Genomic DNA, 24,836 nt, shown 5'->3' with positions numbered 1-24,836 from the left:
CCACCGCGCCCCGGCAGCCCCCGAGACGGCTTCGGCTGCCCCTGGAGGACACAACCTCGTGGGTCGCCTTGGGGGGCTGGTTTGGGGCAGGCGCTGGGGGCTTCGGCGGGGGCCTGTGAAACGCTCCCCTGGAGCCGCTGTGGCGGGTGGGGGCAGGCGTGCGCGTCTGTGTGCGTGTGCTTGTGTCTGCTTGTGTGCATGTGCGCACGTGTCTATGTGCGTCCGTGCTTGTGTGTGCGCACGTGTCCGCGCTTGCCCGTGTGTGCGCGCACGCGGGTGTGTCCCGGCCCGTGGGAGGGCTGCGGCCCGGCCCCGGGCGCGGATTGGCTGCGCGACCCGTCAGTCGCGCTGGCCCCGCCCCGCGCGTGTGACGGCGCGTGTGCGTGTGTGACGGCGGCGGCGCGGGCCGGGCCGGGCCGGGCGGTTGCTCCGCGGGCGCCGGCGGCGGACAATGGCGGGCCCCGGCCTCCCCCTGGCGCGGCGCCGCGGCCCCCCCGGGCGGGTGAGTGCGGGCCGGGCGCGGAGCCGGGTGGGCGCTGCCCCAAGTGCGGCCTGGGCCGGGGGGGGAGGTCCCAGGTCCCAGGTCCCAGGTCCCGGCCCGCTCGGGTGCGCTGGCAGCTGCTGTGGCCGCCTTTGTGTGCGGGGTTCAGCTCGGCCTGTGCCGCAGCCTGTCCAGACCCGTCTGTCCGCCTGTGGCCCTGTCTGCCTGCCTGCCTGCCTGCCTCTCTCCCTACACCCGTTTGTACCCACCGATATCCGTATGTCTACTCCTCCCCCCCCACGGATCTACCTCTGCTGATTTACCTGTATCCTTACGTTGATCTACCTACCGATCTCCCTGTGTCCATCTGTCCTGTAAGTCCCTGATGTTGAGACTGAACCTGACGGCCCTTGCTCCTTTCTCCTCCAGTTTGTAGACAAACCCGCCATCCGTCTCCTCTTGCTGTAGCCCCCTGAAACAAGAATGACCAGACGTTGGTTAAAACCTCGGGTCCGTTTTGTCCGGTCTTCTGTAGTGAACCGGGGCAGGGAGCGGACTGGGTACAACTAGTGTTTTTTCCACTCTTCCTCTCTCAGTTGCAGCCTCCAGCATTTAAGGTCAAGGAAGTTGTGAATTTAAGGTCTGGGAAGTTGCCTTGGGTCAGCAGAGTCTCTTGGGGTTAACCTGGTCTGTCTGTGGGAAATGAGGGTTTTGAATTTAAGGTCTAGGACGTTGCCTTAACTCCTGGGCTGAGTGTGTTAAGGCAACATTTTCCTGGCATCAGCTGGGGAAAATGAGGCCCAGAGAAGCAGTACTTGCTTATCCTTGAGCAGTGAATGAGCCTCTCCGAGCTGGGAAAAGAAGCCCTGTCTGCCTGACTTGCTAGTCCTGCACTGAGTGCAAGTTTCCTTCCCCCTTAAACTTGTCCCATATAAACACTTATTAACATACTCGCTTTTGATCCTGCAGGCAAATATTTAAATACCACTTTTCTGCTCTCTTGTATTTCTCCTGACTGAGCTAATTCTTCAAAATATTTCAGCGTTTCTTTCTGACACTGTTCCTTGTCATTGTGGGAAAAGGTTTGAAGTGGTGATTTGGGGGGACTCCTTCATGTCGTGATTGCCTACAAATGCAAGGGGACAAGACTCTGGCCCAAGGAGCCCTTTCCAGTCTTGGGTTTCTAACGGTCAAGCTTGATCTCAAGTTTTTAGCAGAGTGACTCATGGGGGCAAACCACTACTTCTTAATTTTCAGATGCTGGGTTGACAAAAATGGCTAGGTCCTGTTGTTTAGAGCAACATCTAAATCGGGAGGGTGACCTGAAATTCGCTTGCAGAAATATCAGATTTATTGGACTCTGTTTAAAGACACTATATTTCATGTTCTGCTTAAATGCTTTCCTATATACAGGTGTCCTCTGGAAGCGGGAGTTAGTGCCTACATTTTGGGTAATCTGACAGTAGCCACCCAATTTCATTGCATGCCACTTTGGAAGATGAGGACTTTTCACCGACAATGGTAGTTGTAGTTCTTACACTTCCTACCAAGTTGATTATCTGTATCAGTCATTCCTAGTCGGGTACCCACATGTAAATGCTAAAAATTTCACAAATAATGTCGTCCCCTAACTTTTCTTTGGAAGGAAGAAAGCATGTCAAAACATTGTAGCAATGCAAACATCTAAGGCAAATCTTGGCCTTATATTGTATCCTGTGACAGTTATTATGTAACCTCGAGAATTTAGGCATTTTCATGGTTTGTAGCATCAAGCTCAGTGTTGAGATGAGCAGGACTTTACTTTGTTGATAACAAGGACAGTCGTGCGTGCTTTCGCTAGAGTTAAATGTGGTTCCTAACACTTTGGGCTACCGGGTAAATTGTAAAGGGAACCTGGTGATGTGATGAGAAACTTTAAGGTTTTGCCAGACTTCTAGGAACCAAGATGAGCTGTTCTGTCTCATTTTGTTGCTGAGAAGGAGACGGCATATACACGTGGTTGTTTTGCAGGCTATAGTGGAACAATTCATATAATTTGGACTAAGCCAAGTAGATGCTGCACATCTTTGCTGGTTGTCAAAGCCTTGATAAGCTCTTTCTTCAGTTCACCAGAGTGAAGTCTGCTTCTTCTCAACTGTTCTATGAAATAGGCTGATTATAAGCTGCTTTGCTTGTTTTAAGCCCTTTCCCCACCCCCACCCCAACCTTTTTTTGTGAGGATTGAACCCTTTGAAGGTGTTGCTCATTAGTGTTCCTGAGACCATCTGTCTGATTTGATGCACAAAATTGGTTGCTTTGATGACGCTAATATATCAGGGAAAGGTTTGTGTGAGCTCAGTGTGTATCCTTACTATGTGACCAGAGCAGGTGGAGGACCTTGCTTGAGACCTGCTAAGTTTGGGCTCAAAGTTGTATAAAAGCCTGTAGGCCAGGAAGAAAAAAAAAAAGGTTGATTTAAGTTTTGTTGTTAACTCAAACATGTTTCCAAACCTCTTTGGGACACGTGTCCCATTGTACTTCTCAACTGATACTTCAAAGTGGCTTCTAGTACTGAATTTGGCTCCAAACAACATTCTCTTTTGCCAAAATTATGTGTCACCCAGCAAGGACAAGAATACAGTATTTTTAAATATAGCGTGCAGTATGCCAAATCTTGCATATTAACTGAATATTTCATTGAGTTCATCAGTTAATGTTGATGTTGTACTTTCTGGACACGATCATATATAGAAGCCTGTGTATTACTTTTTTAGTTTGTGTAGGAGTTAAGCTACTTGACAGCCATTTTGTTGTTTGTATTTCTGTTTGCTATTGATGGGATCCAAGTAGGTCATTTGAGATCTGGTAGCCAGATCCCTGGCTTTGATTTGAAACTTACTGGGGTTTTTTTTTGCTTTTATTGTAATCATTCTTTTCTGTTTTTTGCTCCTGTAAGTGATTATGGGAAGGACACAGGATTGTTTTACTTGGTCTTCTGACCTTTATGCAGAACACACTGAACAGCAAAGAATAGACACAGAAGCCATGCATAGGAGGCTGTGAATGGGGAGAGGCAGAGGAATGCATATGTAGGAGGAATCTGCTTTCCAATTTTGTAGCAGACTAATGGAGGCGTTAGGAGCTCTTCAGGAATAGCTGTTACATTTACACTATGCTTGTAAAAATATTCACTCACAAATGTAACATGCTTACTACTTGCAACTACAGCGTAATGTAAATGAGTAGAGTGTGAGCAAGAGTAGATGACACGTGACTTAACTCTTGAGGTTTGACTCCTCTGTTATCTTTAAAGAGATGCATGAGTTAATGGGTGTTCTCTATTCCCCTTCACCCAAGTGATAGATAACAAGATAGATAAATAAAACCAGCTGGCGGGGTAAAGATCGGAGCCTGGGAGGCAGCAAGAGAAACTCTTGTTTTTGGTGGGGTTTTTTCCTCATCATCGCGTGCCTGATGCTAAAACATTATGAACATTAAATTGTTGGCTTTTTTAAAACAAGACCATTTTAGAGCTTAGGAAATTGCTGGGCTGAAAGCTGCCTTGATTGGATTTTTCTGTTTACTCCTAACATGGACAGTGAACTTAACTGAAACCCCACCCAGCAACTTACTTCTCACTGTGGTCAGGATCTGGGGGAAGTTCACTATTCCCATATCTGACTTACCTGGTACTGAGATGCTAGACTAGGGCCCAGGTACTGCAAGTGGCTTTTTGATGGGCACTTAACCTTGTGGGAATTGGATAGAAGCCCCACACCACACATTCATGTGAGGCCACAACACTGTGCTTTGTTTGTAACTTCATCCCGTCATAACCAAACAGGGCTGAATCCATAAGCAGGAGTTGGAAGGTCTTGTTTCTTCCCCCCTGAGCCATCCAACCTGCATTTTTCCCTTCTTTTCCAATATAGGTTTATTTCAAACATTCTCTTTGGAGCAATATAGGTTTTTTTAAAAGACAATTTTGATCTTATTGTTTTAGAGGGAACACATATCTAAACTTTAGCCAGGGCGTTATGTGACAAGGCAGACAGACCCCTGTCCTGGCATCTCAGGAACTTCCTGGAGAGATTTGGTATGTCTCTTTTAAAAAGAAAAAAAACATCAGTCGTAACATTTGTTTTATAACTAACAGATGACAAATGTCTGTCTGAGATGCAGGCGTAGTCCTCAGGCAAGTAAGGCCGTGTCTAAATCCACAAGACATAGCACTTTAATTACCAGTATACCAAGATAGCTTAAAGCAATAAAATGCCCTTTGCAGATGCTACTTGAACCCTTCTGGAAATAGCTATTCTAGTTCAAGATGGTTAAGACCCCTTTTATAGTGATGTAACTCTGATGATACTAGAGGGGAAACTGCCTCTAAGAAAGACAGATCTAGTGATATCAAACTTGTTTAGATTATAATGGTTTAAGTTGTCCCTTTGGAGGTAGTTTTATGAAGGGTTGGTAATACTCTGGTACTCCAACACGCTTTCTATTGCAAGAGGTTTTCAGAGTTTATTAATGAGGGTAACTAATGCAACAGTTTATTTTAGGTCTTGTGGAAGCATGTTGTAGCAGGTTCACATCTGTCAGTATTGACCCCTACGAGAGAGTCTCTCAAAGCATTAATGGCGCAAATAAATAATCTCTATAATGTGCTGTTGCTTTGCACACTGCTTCTGGAATTTGTGTCTGATTTATTGGAGGAGGGAGTAATATTTTTGTGTCTGTCACGTAGAACGCCTAATCTGTCTCTTGCAAGAGCATGCCCAAAGCCCTATGTCCTGTGGAGTAGGCTGGATTTAATTTATATGGAGAGATGTCCAGAAATATTCGGCTCTGCCTCTTGCTTTCCAGCCCTAACCCCCTCCTCCTCAATCCCTGTCTCTCTTTGCCCTTCCCCCCTTGCTGTTTGCTGTATCCTGTATATGGTAAATTAGGGACCTACTTAATTTGCGGTTTCATGGATTTCACAGAAACCACAAAATCCAGGATTGTCTGCAAAATCCATAAAATCAACAAAAAAACCCACCTTTATTTTTATTAAATGCTGGCCAGTGGTCCTCACTGCTTGGAGGAGAAGGCACTGGCTGGTGGGGCAGCAGACAAGATGGTGGCCATCCCCTCTCCCCCCTCCAGGGCTGCTCTGCCAGTTGGGGCTGAGGGGCAGGGCAGCCAGCAGCAATCAAGATGATGGTCACACCCTTGTCCCTCCTCCTCCCTCGCCCTCTCTGCCAATCAGTGAAATCAGGGCTGCAGTGAAATGCTTGCAAAAATTGGCTCTGCGCACCGTGAAGGGGCTGTGAAAAACCCTTTGTCTCGCTGTGATTTAGGTAGGTCTCTAGGTATAATCGGTCCGGCATATCTCATGTGTTTTGCCATCAAATTCAATTGTTGCGGTCCCCCCTGGGGAGTTGGAGGGTACTTGCTTTCGTGTGTTTGGCAGCCAGGTGAAAAAGGAAGTTCTTTGGTACTGTGGAGGAGCTGTCTCTCTCCTATCTCCCCCTTCAGGGTGGGCTAAGGGTGGTCAGGACTTGTAGGGTTTAAACTCCTCATTTTCTCCATCTTTCCCAAGAAATCTTGGCTGCTAGTTCCTGCCCTATTAACTCCTCCTCTTGTATCTGCTGCTACATTCCACACCCTGATGGAGAAAAAGGTCAGCAGTGAAATAATTAAGTGTTGGCATTTCAAACTATCCTTGATGGGGTTCAGAGCAGTATCCCAAATGAGATTAAAGGGATCCTAGCTTTCTGAACAGTCTGTGAGCTCAGGGTGATGTTGCTGCATTTCATCACTTCTGAGTGAGAAACAGTTGTTTTAAATGAAAATTGGAGCATGATTAAGTGCTCTTTATGTAACTGAATTGTCTTTTTACATGTGGGGTCCTCATGGAAGCTTATTTTAGGATTGTGAGGCCTGGTCTACACACAAGCTAACTGTTGATCAGCAGCTTCATTATCAAAGGTATGCATACTTGTAAAAATTGCAGCAGTAATGGAGTTGTATCCATATAACTAATGAAGCTTATTTTCACACACCATAGAGAAGTAGCACTCCTTTAACACTAGGATGGAGAGAGGTAGTTAGTAGCGTTAGTCTGAAGTCAGGCAGAAGGCAGGACACAGTGATACTTTGTAGGTCTCTCCGAATTAGTCTCTAAGGGCACTGTACACGAGCAGTGATCCAGCTTCGACACACTGTAGGATGTCGGAGCAGGCTTGATTAATTGAGTCTGCAGGAGCATGGTAATTACCATGCTCCAGAGTCTCAGGTATTAGCATCCCCATGTTTAAAAATGGCAGTGGGGGTGCTTTAACTAAAGCTCATTCAGCAAGCTTTTAGGGCCCTTTTGGTTGGAGCTACCCTGTGATTCTTCCCCACTTCCAGTGCCACCACCCCATGGACCTGGGGCAGCCTGGAGGTGGTGTGGTGTGGCAGCAGTGGGGAGGAGCCCTAGGACAGCCCTGGCATGGGCTCTGGGCAGCTACACCCAGAAGGGCCCTGGAAGCAGTGTGTATGGCTGCTGCTGGGTCCTGCTTTTGCTGCTTATCATGGGCAGGACCACCTCTCTTCTCCCCCCTCCACCAACTCCTACCCACACTGTCCTATACTTCCAGCATTGCCCCGCAACTTACACCAGCTGCCAGCCTGTGCTTTGGAAGCAGTACCAAGTGGGCGCTGGCATCAGCTGCGGGTACAGGCAGCTGGTTCCTACTGGGGATCAGGGTGTCCTCCTGGGTCTGCAGGTAACACTGCTGTGTCAACCGTGGTCCCAGGCAGTCGCCCCAATCCCTGGCAGGAACCTGCAGACAGCATCCACAGCCCATGCAAGTGTGTACCCAGCGCTGCTTCTGGTATGCAGGGCAGCTGTGGGTGGGGCTGGGATGTGCCTGCCTGCCCAGCACTATGCTGCAGCTGGAGCTGCCGGCTCCCTATGGGCTGGATCTTATGATTTTGCAGCTGCTGACCTGCATGCCAGATGCAATCAGTTTTCAGGCCAAATCCAGCCCATGGGCTGTATTTTGTCCACCAGTTTTAGGTTTTTATCCTTACTGTGATATAGATTCCTTTGCAGCTTTGAGAAATTCCTTAATTCATGGTCTCTCATTTATAAGGTAGGGATGATGGTAGTCTTCCCTCCTTGGCAGTTGGGAGAATTAATTGGTCATCCTCTGAGTGTGAATCCTTGCTTAATTGCAAGTTCTTCACTGGGAACCTGCACTTGGATGGGGGCAGCAGGCAGGCGACTTTGGTCCCTGCTTTGTGGGGGCTAAAAGGCAGCTGGGGAAGACCCTAGCTGGCCCCATAGGTGGAACCCTGCTGCCTCCCTCTCCCACTTCCCCTCCTTTCCCTCCTCTCCATCCCACTTGCCCTGCCAGTCAGTGGGCCCCAGAACCTGCAAAATCAGGCGCAGGGGCTGTGAAGGAACCAGGAAATTGCTAGCCCCCTCATGCCCAACTCTCAGCCCTCTGCCACCCCAGCCCTGCCAGTGAGGGCCCCCAGTTGTCCCCAGGCCCTGCTTACCCCAAAGGCTGCAGGAGGCAAAGTGAGTCTGAGCCAGCAGTGGCTGGTCTCAGATTCTCAGGCTGTGCCCACTTCCCCTCCTGCTCCAGACAGGGCTTAAGGTTTTGTACCCTTTTTGCAAGCAGCATCTTGCAGGCTGGAACTCTGCCAGCTGGTGGAGAGCTGTTTGCAAAAGGGGAAACCTGTAGTTTTTGGCTTTAAAGGGGAAAATCTATTTTTTTCCTTTAAAAAGGAAAATGCATATTTTTGCTCGGGAAACGGAAAACCAGGATCATTGCTAATTACAATCTGCTGCTACATAACGAATGGCTACAGCAGACCTGTTTGCTATAGAAAGTGTCATTTTAAATGAAGGAGACTGATTTGACAAGCTAAGATGTCACCCATTTTACTTGTTTAATACATGACATCTGGGGTGCAGAGAAGCTTTCCTTGGCTTTCAAACATCACAGCTATCAAAATAAGCAAGCCCGGTTTAATTTTTTAACTTTCCTATCAATGCTTTAAGAGCCCAGCTTGATCCCTTACCACTGACAGAGGCACTTTCTTTGCAAAAATTGGAAGAAAAAAAATCTTTTGCAGCTTGCCATTGTAGTTAAGGGTGTGTCTGCACTCTAGATTTGGGGCTTGCAGACTGGATCCAGCCCACGGATGTGGGAATTCTGCATCATTTGGTGGCAGAAGGCTTTGGCTGTGAGTGCTTACCATGTGTTGCTGCGGAGACAAGCGGCAGTGGCTGAGTGCTAGGGTGCCTGCCCATCCACTTGCCTCTGACCTTGGGGTGGGGTCATTCTGGCTTCAGCTGAAAAAGGTTGCCTGTGCATGCTCTAGATCGATCTATTGACTGTGGATCTTTGCCACAGTTAGGAGCATCCATATAAGGACATCTTTCTCAGTTGCAGCATGATCAAACAAGTTTATCTATAAGGTTAACACTTCCCTTGGTTCTTTCTGTGCTGTAGGAGAGGTAAAATTGTTTTCTACATAGTGAATGGGAAATACTAGAGAGCTATAGAGTAGCACAAACCTTGGTACTGCTTTAAAATTTAGACATGCAGCAGAGTAATCATCACAGGGCAGGACCTGTGTTTGACTGTTGCTTTGTCCAGTGATACCTCTTCATTAAGGGGGTTTCTAGATACTTCTGTACAAATAATCTGGAAAATTAGTACCCTTCAGTTAAAGTAGGTAAGATTTAGATGATTTCCCCCATTAAGTATTAATAAAGCCATTCCTTATGGTGGGATACATGAGATTTACATTCCTGTTAATAGCCCTAACACTGTTTCTACCATCAGTACACTTTCATCCATGATAGCAGTGCTGATATGTCTACTACAGAGATCTTCAGGTGGTTCCTCCTGTTTTAAGCGACCACTTTACTTTTAATGAGTTACTCTTGATGACTGTGGCTGAGTTTATTCCATTCTAGGATAAACAGACCTAGGCTGAAAAAAGCGCAGCGCACATAGCAGATGAGGTGCTTTTTGTCAGCAAGTTTGCTGTTGTTTTTCCTATTTTCTTTCTCTGTTGATATTTTTGTCCCTGCTGATCATATTTTTCTAGTGTCTATAAATATCCCCGTGGTTACAGTTGTGGGTGTGAGTTGATTTCAGTACTGAGTGTGCTAAAGTGAATTTTTATAATGCTTTTCTTTCTTTATTTTGCAAGGTTTCTTCTTTTTTTTTTTTTTTTTTTTTTAAATTTTGCTTCTGTGCCACTTGTAACAGGAAAATATATTTTATTGCAAGACTGGAACATTTCCCTAGCAATGTTGCCAGCCCCAAGGGACTTTTTCATTAAGTTGTGTTCTTGAAGTAGGTTTCCCAGATGATCTAATATGAAGCAAAATTATAGTGAAAAAAGTTATTTTTTTAACTGGGATTTATTTGAGGCAACTTGGGTCAACTTTAATCTGCTAGTTAAGGTAAAAATGTTAAAAATCATGAGATACTTATAAGACTTTCTAGAAGTTTTTTGTGCTTAAATTACTTCTGTATTGTTGAGCCTAAAAGGGTACATTTGAGTTGGGTTTTCAAGATTTACTTCACAATGATGAGGACTAGAAACTCCATTATTTTTTTTTCCTAACTGGAAGATGGTTTTCTTACCTAATCATAAGATAAAGTTTTAGAAAGACTTGGGATAAAATTGAGGGAGTTGCCAACAGAGATTTAGGTGGAGTCTTTTTTTCCTGTGAAAACAAGGATTGCTAAGGCATTCTTCACCTTTTCATATCCAGATGAGGTTTAGAGTTGGTTTAAGGCTGATCTAATATCTGGGTTGAGATTAGATGATGATCTTGCCAACTGCTGTCATGAGATTTAAACTAGATTAAAGGTCCCTTTTGTTCTTTTGAATATCAGAGCTGTAGAGGTGGCTTCTATCCAGGAACTGATTGCACAATCACCACCATCTCTAATTGCACTTCAGAAGGCCTTAAATCTGAGCCTAGAGTTTTGATCACTTTGTCGTTCTTCAGAGCAGTGGTCTCCAAACTTTTTTGATCGTGCACCCCTATCAGTAAAAAATTTTTGAGCATGCACCCCAATATATGTATATTTATATAAATAGAAATAGAAATTCTAGTATTTTCTTCCCGCACCCCAGTGGATGGTCTTGTGCACCCCCTGGGGTGTGCATACCCCACTTTTGGAGACCACTGCTTCAGAGGACTGGTGATTGACCAGCCCACCTTTTCAATAGCAGTTGCTCATTGCAAGAGGCATATACCCTTCTCCATGGCTTTTTCTTTCCCTTTTGAGCAAGCTCGGTATTATTAATACCATATTTACTCAAGTATAAGATGACCCTGAATATAAGACAACCCCCCCATACTTAGCTTCCATGTATAGTAAATTTAATAAATTTGGTATAATTTTCCAGAATCTGAGTATTAGAGGGGTGTCTTGACTCTTCCTCTCTGCCCTACCGCTTCCCCTTCCCACTGCTACAGCAGGAGAAGCTGTGGCTGGGAGGGGAGGGGTCAGGTGGTCCCCTGCCCTCTACTCAACCCACTTCTTCCCACTGCAGCCTTCCTACCACCTCTGCACCCCCCACACCCAGCTCCCCACAGCCTCTACCTCTTCCCTTCCCACACCCCTTTACTATCAGACACTGCTTGGGTTGCTCCTTAATGGAGCGCAGCATGTGGAAGCTCAGCCCTTCCTTGGCCATGCAGCAGTGTAGGGGCTGTTGATTGGCCAGACTGGGGGGGGAAGCATTTTCATGAGCTGAGCTGTGCCTGACAGCAATGGGGAGGGAAAGGTTGGGGGGGGGGGGCGGCGGCAGAAGCTGTAAAGTGGAATTGGAGTGGGGGGTAGGAAGTTTCTGTGGGTCTGATTCTGGCCCCAACCCAGACTCAGGGCCAGAATCAGAGCCACAGCAGCTACCTGCTTCCCCCTCCTCTTTGCATTCACCTGTAAGACAAGGGGCACCCCCCCCCCCAGCATGCTGATTGCGGGGTACAATCTTGTCTTATATTTGAGTCAATACACTATTACTACTTAGCTTTCTCTCTTCTCCCCCTCCTCCTCCAAACCACCAAGACTTCAGAATCGGAGGTCCTGTGATTGCCTTGGAGGATTCCTGAGCTAACTGCAATGCATGGTTGGGGTGTGATAGGTCTGAAGGAAAGAGAGAGTGGTATATGTTTTGACAAGACTTAGCTTCTGGAAAATGAAGTTGTCTCTTTAAATTTCACTCCACCCTTTCCATTCCTGCCTTGGAAGTGTGGGCATTGGTCAGGGATTAAAAGGGAGGAAAGAGCATTATCTTGCAACCTAATAATGTTGTTAATCACAACTTCCTCTTGTGATCTCTGACTTCAAAGCATTTGCTTGTCACTTGACAAGCTTCTAGAAGGGGTGGTATGTGGCTGTTCTGTGTAGGTCATAAAGCCGTGCTTTCCTATTGAGTATCTTTAACGGTATCCATGAAACTAGCCAGATAGGCATATAGATATAATTCCTGCTCCCTCATCCCATTTTCCCCTCCATCTGGAGGATGAACCTGAGGAGCAGAGCTGTTGAATTGGCCAAGGTCACACAGCACAGCTAGAAATATTGCTTAATGGCTGCTTAAAAGCTTTAATACTGTAGAAGTATTGGTTTGTTGTATGGAAGGGGTATGTATGCCTGTGTAGAGGCATGTTAAAGGGGTCTGTGCCTTTGCCTGTGTTTTCAGTGTCTGTATGAATGCCTGCCTATCTTGACATACTGCCCTTGCCTGACAGAGTCTATAGTAGTAGGGGGAGAACAGTTCAATGTTACAAATAGCTACCTGCCCATGGCTTTGGTCTGCAATGTTCTAGTAACTGTCATTTTAATATAATTGCACGCTGTCACCATCTGTTTTCTTACCTGCTAATTTTTGTCAGCAGGGTGAACACACCAAGGTTGTCATTAATAAAAGAAGCAAATAAACATTCTGATATTCTCCAGGCCCAGATCCCCCAAAGACTTGAGAACAAATTTTTCTTCTCAGGTTTTGCCCTTGAGTCTCAGCAATAGAGAGCCCATGTTTGGGGTGTGTTTGTCATATAGGATCTTTATTTAAACTCCATGAAAAGCTTTTCTGGCCTCGTACCAGAAAAATTCTAAGCTGCAGGCAGAAGCAGCCAGCAGTGCATTACAATTTTCATTGGATTTATTCTCTCGCCCCATCTCACCCCTGCCAAAGATATCTTTTTTTTTATTGATGTCAAGCCAGCATCAGATTAAAATCTTTCTCTGGTGTACCTGAGCTAATCTCATCAGGGAGGTTTGTATTGAACTGCTTTTTAATACAATTTTCACTCTTCTGAAAGGTGTTTTAAAAACAACTGAAATCTGGTACAAAAAATGTTCCCTTTACTCAGATGTGCAGCATAATTGTTAAGGCTTGCTTATTGATTTGGTTCATTGTGTAAATATTTAATAAAAGTTACAGCCAGAGGATACTGGAACATTTTCAGTGATGAAATGAGTTTGGAGAGTCAGTCTACTTCCTTGTGGAGACGAATACATGTGTATTCACATATGGACACACTCCCACACACCCACCCACCTTCCGACTAGGCCTGGCTGACAGCTTGGAGCCTAGAAGTAAGGGGAATGAATTGGAGAGTGCAAACCTTCTTATATACCAAATACCACTTCACAATTGTTCAAACTGAAGAGACAGTACTGCCGTGGTACGGATGAAACGGAGGCTTACCAGGCTAGCAGCCCAGCAGTCATCACTGGCATTACATTCATCCAAGGAGTAAGAACAAAAGGAACTAATAAAGTCGGTTGAGGTGGTCTCGATAGTTAGTGTTCCAGCTCTTGTTGTGAATGTGCCTAAGCTCTTTCTTGTTGCATCTATTCAGATGATTTCCAAGCCAACCACTAATTTTGTGTTTCTCCTCTCTCTCTCTCTCTCTCTCTCTCTCTCCACTTTAGATGAATTACCATGCTTTGGTCCACGTGCTCTGAAGAAGATTCTGCTGTCAGGGTCTTGGTTTTCAGCTAAAGACATCTGGGCCTAACAGCTGCCATGGAAACAGGCTGCACAGAGGAGACAGGCAGAACCAGTGCTCCATCTGTGGTCTGTAGGCACCTTGAGGGAGGTGACCCCCTGCAGCAGGAGGAGAACGGAGCAGCTGACTGTCTGTCTGAGCAGAGTGATGCTTCTGCAGCAGCTCAGGAACAACTTCTTCAGCAGCAAGCACCCTCTGGCAAGCTGAAAAAGACTGCTTTCAAGCTGTTTGGGGGGAAGAGGAGCATATGCACCCTACCAAGCTTCTTTGGGGGAAAAACCAAAGGCCAAGGGAAGGGAGCTTCCAAAAAGGGTCTCAGTAAGAGTAAGACGCACGATGGGATCAGCGATGTTGCATGTGAAGAGGGCAGAGGGGGGCATTTGGAGGGTCCTTTGAATGGGAGCACAAGCTCACACCTGTGCCAGCTGCCGAGCTCTCAAAGTGCTCATACAGCAATAGATGCTGGCTTCAGGTTTGATTTCAGCAGGCGGGAGAGCTCTCCACCAGGGAGCACAGAAGGTTTTGAGAAAAAGTCCAACGGGGACAAATCATTGTCTTTGCCTAGGCCCAAGAAAGGATTGAAGGGGCTTTTTAACAGCATCCGGCGCCACAGAAAGAACAAAACTGCTGAGCCTGAAAAGGTGGGACCGCATGAGTGGGTTGCAGAGGTTAGAGATGGAGAGCAAACCAGCAAAACACGAGGAACAGGAGCTGAACCCCAGCAAGCCTCTGAGGTGGAGAGTCTAAGGGGAGATCCTCTTTCTGCAGCATGCACTGGAAACTTGGTGGAAAACTGCTGCCTGGCATCCAGCCTTAGAGAAGCCACTGAGTCAGAGTGGCTGGTAGCTGAGAAATGTAGCTTGGAAGGGAACGGAGCAGTAGCGCCTATGAGCAAAGACTGTGTTCTAGATATGAAATGTGAGGCAGAGGCTATTGTTTGTGCAGAGCCAGGCTACAGCAGCCTTCCTGATGTCCTCCATTTAGATTACATAGAAAATTATCCTCCATCTGAACACTCAGGAGATCAGCTCAGCTTGATGTTTGGGGATGTCACTTCCCTTAAAAGTTTCGATTCACTCACTGGGTGTGGAGACATCATTGCCGAGCCAGATATTGAGAGCATTGCTGAGAGCACGATCTCTGTGGAGCGCAGCAGAGATGCTGCCAAGAGGAGTTCATGTCTTGTCACGTACCAAGGAGGAGGGGAGGAGATGGCCATGCCTGAGGAGATAGAGGAGTACATCCATCAGATGTGGGAAGGAACCACTGAGGCGGACAGTAGCTATGAAGCCAATCTTCCTCATCTCATGAACAGTCATGAGCCACAGGGAGTGAATAACAAGCTGGAAGGTCATGGCTTGTGCATGGAGGGAGCCCACCCATACACTGGTGGGGTGGTAGACGATGTAGAGCTCTTAACACCACAGAGTGACCAGCAGGAATCTGCCCCTAATAGCGATGAGGGTTATTATGACTCTACCACGCCTGGTCCAGAGGATGAAGCTGGGGATGGGCTTGGTGAAGGCAAGAAGGACCGTCTCCCAAGAGACAGTTATAGCGGTGATGCACTTTATGAGTTTTACGAGCCTGATGACACCTTGATGAGCCCATCCCAGGGGGATGAATCCTTATTCGAGGGCAAAGCACCTCATCCAGACATCTTCAGCTGCTTCTTAGACTTCACTCTCCCTGCTGAGAAGAACCTGATGCAACTGGCAGGGCAGAAAAACAGAGTGATGGAAACTGAGGAAGAGAGGCTGGCTGCCATTCAGAAAGAGCTGTTGTATTGGGAGCTGCAGAGGGAGCCGGTCTTGAAACGGCTGGATGTTCCAAGCAAAGATAAATGTGCCAGGGAAAAGCAATATATTGAATGTAAAACTAGAGCAGCCAACTTAATTGGCAAAAATCAGAGTTGCCTTGGAAGTGAACAAGTTGGTCCTCAAGCCTCAAACAGAAGTGTAAACAGTGGGGTTTCTCTGTCCAGACTTGAAAATTCAGAGTGGAGGGATTTTCAAGGGACACTATATCCAGAGAAGTATTGCAATGGCCAAAAAGCACAAGGAAGTTGCCTTATTGAGCTCATGAAAAACAGTTCTGTATTTGATTCTGATCTGGATCATACAGTGTTTGGAGGACTTGTCCACAGTGGGTTAGCCCCAACCAAAACGGTGACCTACCCCAGCTATAGAAAACATGACCATGATGGCTGCTTGCAAAATGAGAACCACAGTGGTGTGGAAAATAGCCCCAGAGAGCCCCAGACAGAAAGTGAATGTGAACCTGAGCATGCTGTTAACTTTTCTCAAGCTCTGGTGGAGTTCACCAGCAGCGGGACTCTGTTTTCTAGCCTTTCTGAAAGCCTTGGTAGCTCTGACTCTGGTTCTTCCTTCACTCAGAACCTTCCTGTCCTTCCAACCATGGTCACTTTTGATATTGTCGATGTGGAGCAGGAAGGCGAGGGGGAATGTGAGCAGCACCTGGAGATGAACACAGATGAGGACATTGCTGCATCCTTTGAGGCTTTTGATGACAGCTATGTGCAGAAGGAGTCCTTTGCTGAATGTGACGAGAGAATGTTCCCAGGGTATCCCCACGGCTCTTTCCAGAGCTGCAACTGGGGAGTAGCCAGCCTTCCCCGTCACCTGCGCCTTCATGGATTGAGCCCTTCCATGCCGGCACCTCTCTCCATCAACAGAAGGAGCAGGTCGCTTGACACCGAGAGCTTGGAGTTTGAACTTGCAGACTTGCAACTCTCCAAAAATGGCCTTAAGCCTTGTCAGCTCTGGTCTAAAAGGGACAGCAGCAAAAAGGACTTTGATGGATCCCTGCTGATCAGAAGCAAGGAGAGCACTCCTCCCTCTCCTTCAGATGGAAGAGAAGCTGATGGTGTTCTGGCATGGCCAGCTTTGCAGTGTGTGCAGTACAATGCTGAGTGTTCCTCTGGTGGGGTGACAGAATGGGGCTGTGCTCCAGCTATTGTAGAAAGCAGCTGGGATACATCTGAGCAGTCAGAAGTGGATTCTCCATTTGTGTCCCTTGCACGGAGCAATGCCTTGGAGACTCTGGACAGGAGGCCCCAGGATATGGAACCCAATAACCCAATGCTTCAGTCCCCCAGACACATGGTCAGGCCATCCAGTTTACCTCTGCAGATTGATACGAGACAGTCCCAAGTGGTATGTAGCTCCTATAGGTACCATGGGGAAAACATGGCCAAAAAGCTTGCTCATGTGTTACCTTTGGGAGAAAAAGGGGCTGACTTACCTCAGAGCTTCAGTTTCACTCAGTCCCCTGAGAAACCAGCAAAGTGCAAACCTGTTGGTGTTACTCAAGGAATACCCCAGCTTCACGATGACAACACTGAGACCTTAAAACTCCCAGCCTGTTTTGCTGAGCATTATGGAAGCCCCAGTGCCGACCTGCTGAAAGGGAGAGCTTCGCATGGGAACCCGCTGCCCATTAGCTGTAAAAGCACTACAGTGAATGTAACGGTAGCCAAATAGCCAACAACACAGGGGTGAGGGGGGTAGGGTTTAGGGTTCACTTTTCAGGGAGGGAGAAGGCAAACTTCCAGGAGTGATTTTTAATTTAGAATTGGGCCAACAAAGATGAACTCTTTTCTTGCGGCTGAAGTAGGGTGCAGCAAAGTGGCAGTGCTGCTAGCACTCTGCACGGCTTTGGGTGCTTTATTTGTGTTTTGTACAAGCAAGCTCCTAGACTCCTAGACTACCACTGAGACACCCTGGTTCAGCATGTACCACTCTTCGGTTGAATATAATACACAATGCAGAATGTATACTAGTCTTAGTACATAATATTGTCACTGCTGGAATAAAAATCTGGAAGCAGACAAATCTTTAGTACATCGGGCTAGTTTTTGGCAGCTTTTAATTAAAGGGATACCATCAGCTTCTAAAAATCAAAGCTTTTTTTCCCCTGAATTTTCTTTAAAATATGAAGCTGCCTTAACAGAAAAGTAAGAAAGAGGAGTAATAAATAATATTCAATTTGTTTATTTGCTTTGAGCATTGGGCAGCACTTGATATTCTCTGTTTTATCCGCGGTGGAGTCATTTCTCTCTGATTATGTGGCTCTTATACAGTGATGAGGATGAGAGAGGAAAAATAGGTAGACATGGTAGTAAAATCACAGGTCATTCTGAGACTTACTTCATAGACCCGGAATGACTTAATTGGAGATAGTCAAGAAAAGGGAAATATATTCTCTGAAAATGTCCATTAAGAGAAAAGGGTGTGTGGGGGGGAGGGATTGGAATTCTTTTGGCAAGGTTTGATTTCCTTTCCAGTGGAGAAAGGAAAGTATGGGAGGCGAAGGGAATTTCAACCAAAATGAGAATGTTCCTGTAAATGTTTTCATTTTGGTTTAAAAAAAATAATCCTCCAACCCCTCGCTCCAACTCCCCCTGCTGTGAGGAGCTTTGATTTTTTTTTTCAGGCAGCTCTACTTTTTATTGATTGGATTCCATGTTGATGATGTCCCTTTAAGAACAAAATGTTCACCCATTTATTCCTTTTGAAGTGATCACACTTCATAAAGTAGAACCTTCCCTGTGTGCATTCCCTGCCCCAGCCTCCTCTCCCCCACCTTAACGTGAATATTTGTTTTTTAAATAAGCTAAATTGACTCATGCCTGTAGCTGTTTAGTTGCAGATGCTGTTACTTTTCTTCAAAAGGAAGTTTTGTGTTAGGGATTTTTATTTTCTTGCATAAATGCATACAAGGAGAGTATTCTGTTAATTGGAATACGAGGTGTAACACAGCCTAAATTAGGCTTCAGAATTTCTCTTCCTCACACCTGGAGGAAATGAAAAAGCTGGATATACTGCCACTCTTCTTCATCTGTTGTTTTTCTAGGTTTTTTGCTCCTACACCTTGCAGGAAAGGTTGAGGAATGAAAGCAAGCTGTGGAGAGATGCACTTTGCTCTGAGGAGGTCTTTGGTTGCATGGATGAGAGCTCTCTGAGGCACGTGCGTCAGGCTCTTGGAGCACAGACTCCAAGGAGTCTTCTGTGTCCTTGTCAGTCTTGAATGACATGATTTTGGTTTCGTAAAATAGATTTCTCTTCTTCCTAACTGACTTTCTAAGTGTCCCTATGCTTCTATCAGTGTTACATGCTTTGACTTAATTTGGTTAATGGTGAACTGCAGAGCATTTAAAAATGCCCTTTTCTGCTTCTGTCATGCAAAAATACTTTCTTTAATGGCTTAAAACTAACTGCCATTTTTTAAATTGGGTCTTCCTTTGCCTGGAGGCTTTTGCAAAATGTTTTGGAGGATCTGAATAGTGGGATTACACAGCTGTCACATTCTCTTATATACCAACTTCATCTGATACCCATTTTCAAGCCCTGTGTAGATGCCGGTCAGAATGGATAACCTGGCTACAGTTCTTCTGGCCCATAACCAGATTACAACCGGGTTCCAAATTGCAGTGTAGACTGGGTCTTAATGTTTCTTCCTAACTGGGCTATAAGTTATTCCCATACTGATTTAGAGTTGCACTCTTCACTGGCTTAGCAAACAGCCGAGAACATCTCTGCAATCATTGCATTGGTACTAGTTAGGCATGAAATACAGACTCCCTGGTGAAAGAGGCACGTGAGGGTCTAATATGTCATATGGAAAAGACACCTTCATGGGGCTGCTGCTGTGCATATGTGAAGGAGCACTGAAGGACAGAACAACAGCTGTGCTCTTGTTTGGCTCTTCGCTTTTAAAAAAACAAAAAAGCTAAGAACAGAGAACACCTACTTCTGTATTTGTACGTTGTATTGTATCTTAATTCTTCAGTGTTACCGTGTTGGTTGCACTGCTGAGCATTACCCTCTAGGACCCATTGTGTCCCATTCTTCAGTGCACACTGCACAACTATACAACCCCACTGTAATAAACAAGATTGCATGGGACAAATTCAACCCTGAGAGAATGGGCAGACAGATTATTACTGCCAGGTTAAAAGGTGCAGGAATTTACTGTATGAAGGCCAAGCTCTCTCTAGCTTTCTACAGGGCAAGAGTATTCACACTGGTACAGCAAAGCCTCTTTTTTTATATCTTGCAGTAATTAATTCATTTGCTGATGTCCTTAAACTGGCCATCTGTAACTGAGAACTTAGTCGTTACTGCGCTAAATCAGCGTCCTTGGTGCGTTACAATCTGACAGTCTTACATGAAAAGGCAAAGAATTAGCAAAGGGAGCGACCTTGGCTTCAGGCTCATTCCTTTTCTGAACTGGGAATAAAATCCTATTGAAGGCAGCCTTTAAGTTTTCCTAAATCAGGGCCTGGAGTATCAGTCAAATTTGGGGCATATTCCAAACCAGATCCTAACTTCATAGATCTGATCCACTTTTCTCTACCTGCTGTAGGTCACAAATAAATTACTGTTAACAAGAGCAAAGAGAATACAGGCAAGCATTCCCAATAGTCACCTTTTTGTCTTGGTTAAAGCAACAGCCTCTTACTGAATTCTTTTTTTGAGCATGTCACCAAAGGCATCTTGTGGGGATGGGGTTTTGTTTTGTGTTTTTGTTTATCAATGATGTGGCCTTTGCCAAAGTTTGGGTGAAACATAAAAGTGTCTCAGTGCTAAAAAGAATGTTCAGTTACAGATGCATGTCTCTAATAAGCATTTTGGTTGTAGGTACGTAATGGAAAGACTTAATGCAGGTGGTTTCAATACACTAATGTGTGAAAGCAATACAGCTAGGACTTGATCATCTGACTTCATACCAAAGGTTTTCTTCTTAATGTGATTTAGACTCTAACAGAGAAAATATGTGACATTGATATACATTGACTAAAGTTATGCATTTTGGAAATATGCAAGCGTTAATTAATTTGCAGGATTATTGAAATATTCTGCTCCTTGGGCCCAAAGATAAAAGAAAAGTAAGGTTTTTTTAATTTGAATTGGGAAGAAGGTGTTACACAATGAGATCTCCTAACGCTACTAAAATTTTTGTCCGTCAAGGGATAAATAAGACCAGGTTTTCCATAATGATGATACACTTTTTGATGTTTCTACTAAAATCGTAAAAAGGGTCATGGATTTTATTTGAAGGTAAAAAAGCTTGTGGTAGGTGGAAGTGACAAGCAGCAATTTCTTAAGTGCTTGTTCATAAAGCAAATGGCATTTCTGAACTGAGTTTCAAATTCTGACTTATTTCCTTAATAACCCTTTAAGTTCTGTTGTAAAACTTAAGAGGAATTAAGTGAGAGGAATTAAATCCATTATGGAATCTCAAGATCTCCTATTTCATTGTGGGTGTGGGAGCCTGCTACAGGTTTTCAGAGTATGCTTTTGCTCCTGACTTCATTCAGTGTCAGAGCAGACTATGGGTATGAGCTGGTGGGTCTTGCCATTTTCCTGAGGGAGACTGCTCTAACCGCAGAGTTGAAGCAGTTGGTGGTCCTATTACAAATCTGTCTCTCCCCATCCCCCCATTTCCAAAGGTTTAAAACCAATTTGCCCTTTTCCTTTCTTCTTCCTTCCCACTTCCATGAGAAAAGAGATCTTGGCATGATGAAGTAGATTGAGACTCATCCCTTACACTTAATTAATTGGTAGTATAATTGATCACTTATCAGGCATAGTAGCCACTCTTTTAAAGTAAGACTTAAAAACTTAAGGATTTTTTAATCCAGTTAATATTGGCCAAATGCATGTCAGATTGGAGGGATGGACCCTGCGGGGTACATCTGCTTTTCTATGCATAGGATCTGCAACATCCCAAAAAGCTCTTCTGGGGCTTGGGTTTCTGGTGTGGGCTCTTAAACCTACAGCATTTACCAGTTTGAATTAAGCCCTTTGGCCAGCACTTTTGACCTGGGTTCCCAGTAAAATGCAGCTTAGAGCTGTTAGTATTCAACACATTGCAGAATCAAAATCTTGTCTTTACCTGGTTAAATGTGGAGTCACGTTTAGGCACCAAGTTGCTAAGTATCAGTTTAGGTTTTAGTAACAGTAGGGTCTACGGAGCCAGTCATCAACTGTCAGAAGTCAGGAATTGTCCAGCCAAGGCATTTAAAATAGCAGGATTGTACCAAGCAGTGGCACTTGCACAAAATGTTTTGCTATCACATGGCTAACCATGGCAGTTTTAAACCACTGACATTCAGGTCAGACTACCAAGTTGTGCTGTATTGCATTTTTATATGCATATGAAAACGGTCAATTTTATCTATTTTTGTATAGTTTTGCATTTTATATTCATGGAGAAATTTTATGGACTATTGTTTTACTTGTGTATTTTATGTTAAAATGGTGCGGTTTACAGTTTCGATGGAGAAAAAGCAAATGCTGCTGCTACCACTGCCACCACCTGTGCAATGAAGAAACCATCTTGCTTCTAAAATCCCTGTGTCATGTGCTATTCCACTTTTATACTGAAGGTTTATTCTGAAGATCAGAAGCCTGCCAACCCCCACACACCTTCTGTGGCTACTACTAAAATGTTTGTTTAATACTGGTTTGTCACTCTTGTCAAGTGCCGTCTTAGTTTTGTTTTGAATCTGGGTTTGTGGGCTGTATTGATCACTTTCCAAGAGTATTGTTGACTTTTTTTAAATTTAGAAATCAGGGGGGGTTGTTTTTGTGTATGTGGGTTTTTTGCCTTTGAACCCTTTTATAGCTGATTTCTGAAAGGGAATTCTATTAAGTAACTGCCTGTCTTGGAGTGGAAATCATGTTCTTTGTTGCCCTGTGATATTTTAATTGAAACTGTTGGGAAAAGCTCCTACCAAAGTCTGGTTTCAGTTGGGTCAGTCTTGGGATTTTGAATATTCATCTGGGGCCTAGTTAGATGCCATCAGTGTAGTACTGCTGCTTGCGGCCCTCTCCCCTCTGGAAAGGATACGATGGGGTAGCTAGCTGCCAGCCGGTTTACTGGAGAAGAGAAAACCACAGAATAGAGTAGGTAGGTCTTTCCCTCACCGGAGCAAAGCTGCTACTACAGGAAGAGGAAGTGAAGGAGGCAGCAGCTGCTGCATCTACACAGTCCTGTTCTTTCTGCCGGGCTGAGCTACAAGGGTATTGCCAGCCCTGCTTTAGCCCATCAGGAGTAACAATCTTGGTGCCTGCTTTTTACCTAGTGCAAAAAATTTTTCCTGTTCCCTGCTCCTATAGGGTAGCCTCTTTCATCTGGTCCCCAATCAAAATTGTACTAGAGGGATTTCCTGACCGCTGCTTCTGCTCTATCAACTCCTGAACTAGTCTCATACCTCAGCAGCCCCAGAGGTCTGCTGTCTTTTCAGCACTGTTCTAGGAAAACCTTTACCAGTTATAGTTAGGGACTCACTTCATTTGCAGTTTTGTGGATTTCGTGGAATATGTGAAAACGACAACAAAATTAAAAATAAAATGCTGTCTCCCAAGTGGAAGCCAGCAGAGAGCAAGTGCCGGCTGGTGGGGTAGCATGACAGCTCCCTCCCTTGTCTCCCTCCCTGCTGGCACCTTTTTGCCAGTCAGTGCCAAGGGATGGGATGACAAAGGGCAGCCAGTAATCAAGGTGGCAGTCACCTCCTCGTCCCTCCCCACTCCCCCAGGCCCTCTGCCAATCAGCACCAAGGGGTGGAACCACTGAAATAATTGGCTCTCTGTGCCAGGTGTGGACCGTAAAAAACCCTTAGTCTTCCTGTGATTTAAGTAGGTCCCTAATTATGGTAACTATGCTGTTTATTTTAAGAGCCCCAGAATCTTTCACTTAGCAGCTGCTCTTAGTTGAAAGGAGCACTGCCAGTAGGGAGGGGTGTTGAATTTTAGGGTTTTTTGTTTTTATTGAGGTTTTCTTATAAGTGCACCCCTGTCAGGTTTTGGAAACCCACTCTCAGTAGCAGCAGAACGGTGTATGAGAATCAGAAAGTGAAGCGAGTTTTCAAACAGGAAGTGAAATTGACTCACTTCTGTTCAGTCTCCAAGCTGAGTGCAAAAGGTGAAGTGGTGAAAGCTAAATTATGAAAAAGGGAAAGCAGTGATTCAGCCATAGACACTTGCTGTGCATGAGGGTTTTTGGTGTCTTCTAATTAAATGACTCCTTAAGCAGACAGTGTTCCTTTTCATTATTTTTTTTTTAAATGGGTTTTGCTTCTGTTTCTGAAGTGCAAAGTGGGCAGAAATCTAATTTGCAAACATTCCTGGAGTGTTTTGACCAACACTTCATTTTAACATTCCCTGAACTTAATTTTGAAGCTGTGTAATCTCATGCAGCTAAGTGTTTGCTGAGATCACTCTCCTCTGCACTGCTGTATTCTCCTGCAAGTTAGGGAAGGAGAAGACCCATCAACATATCCAAATAGTCTCCCTGCCAGTGCAGGATAGTTCCTTCCAAAGCATCATCGAGTGCCCTCTTTTCTGTAACATTCCAGCAGGGTGCCAAGTCACTTGCTCCTCTTCCTTGCATCCTCCACACTCTTCTATCTCATCTAGCAGCAAATAAATGAACAAAACTCAGCTGGGGTAAAGCTAGGGCTAGAGGGATGCATATGTCCATTACAGAGAAGTGAACCATTGGCCAAGTCTTCCTCAGCTCTCCTTGATGCCAGTTGCAGAATCAAATCTGTTTCTACAAATAATTTCGGTACAACTTGGAACCTTTGAAGGCTATGCACAGTTTGATCCACTCAAGGGCAGTTGGTTTCTCCCTTGCCCCTTTTAGATATTTTAGTTGAGTCACACTTTCTTTTCTTTTTGCCCCTTTCTTGTTCTCATGGCTACTGGTTCTTAAACTTTTTAATGTATTTACTGTGTTTTAAAATGAATGTTCCTTTCACTGAATTCTAATGAATAAACTTCAGGTTTCTAGAGAACATCTTAAAATGTCTTGGTGTGGTTTTTTTTGTTGTTGGTGTCTCTCTCTTTTCCCAGTGCTCAGTACATTGGACTTGTTTCCCTCTCTCTTAGCTGAAGAGTAGAGGGAAAGTTGCTTTTAAGAATCAAATGAAATGGGGAGTGGAACGGGAAGAATATTTCAGAAAGCACAGTCTGAGACCAGCTGGATTTTGGCTAGTTCTATACTTGCTATACCCAGCTAAAGTATTTGCTGTTAAATTAGCTCTACAGAATAACAGTCAGTCAAGAGACTGGACCCAAGAGTCAGATTTTCATTTTTAGGAGCATGTTCCACTGTTGCTTTGTGCAAACAATAAGTAGGAATTTCATTTATCTGTGAAGTGGGGAACATATCTCTTGGTACCATCAACAGATTCACTGAGTTCATGAAAAATTCCCTATGTGTACATCTTATGGCAAACAGAAGCACAAAGATATTTAAAAACAGAGCTAAATTGCTCTGACTTCATGGCAGAATAAGAATGAACAAATGTTT

The 24,836-nt window shown here is 44.9% G+C and overlaps 1 protein-coding gene across 3 annotated transcripts; it reads left to right on the top strand.

Moving 5' to 3' along the window:
* Positions 1–367: 367 nt before the first annotated feature.
* AMER1 (APC membrane recruitment protein 1) lies at positions 368–24,328 on the top strand. 3 transcript variants are annotated; one of them, XM_090060275.1, is made up of 3 exons: positions 378–502; positions 1,895–2,002; positions 13,417–24,328. In XM_090060275.1, exon 3 carries the CDS (start codon positions 13,511–13,513, stop codon positions 16,994–16,996), a length of 3,486 nt encoding a protein of 1,161 aa, XP_089916401.1. In that variant the 5' UTR covers positions 378–502; positions 1,895–2,002; positions 13,417–13,510; the 3' UTR covers positions 16,997–24,328. The 3 variants fall into 3 exon arrangements, with proteins under 3 accessions (XP_089916400.1, XP_089916401.1, XP_089916402.1); XM_090060274.1 differs by lacking the exon at positions 1,895–2,002 and having other exon boundaries at positions 368–502; XM_090060276.1 differs by lacking the exons at positions 378–502; positions 1,895–2,002 and adding an exon at positions 569–855.
* The last annotated feature ends 508 nt before the right edge of the window (positions 24,329–24,836 follow it).

Source organism: Crocodylus siamensis, chromosome 8 (assembly GCF_052110815.1).
Source record: "Crocodylus siamensis isolate JL-2025a chromosome 8, ASM5211081v1, whole genome shotgun sequence".
Taxonomy (NCBI): Eukaryota; Metazoa; Chordata; order Crocodylia; family Crocodylidae; genus Crocodylus; species Crocodylus siamensis.
Note: the sequence above shows the minus strand (reverse complement) of the source record. Positions and strands in the feature narration are given on the sequence as shown.

Coding starts and splice junctions, on each gene's coding strand:
- AMER1 (XM_090060274.1), top strand. CDS start 13,511: ATGGAAACAGGCTGCACAGAGGAGACAGGCAGAACCAGTGCTCCATCT.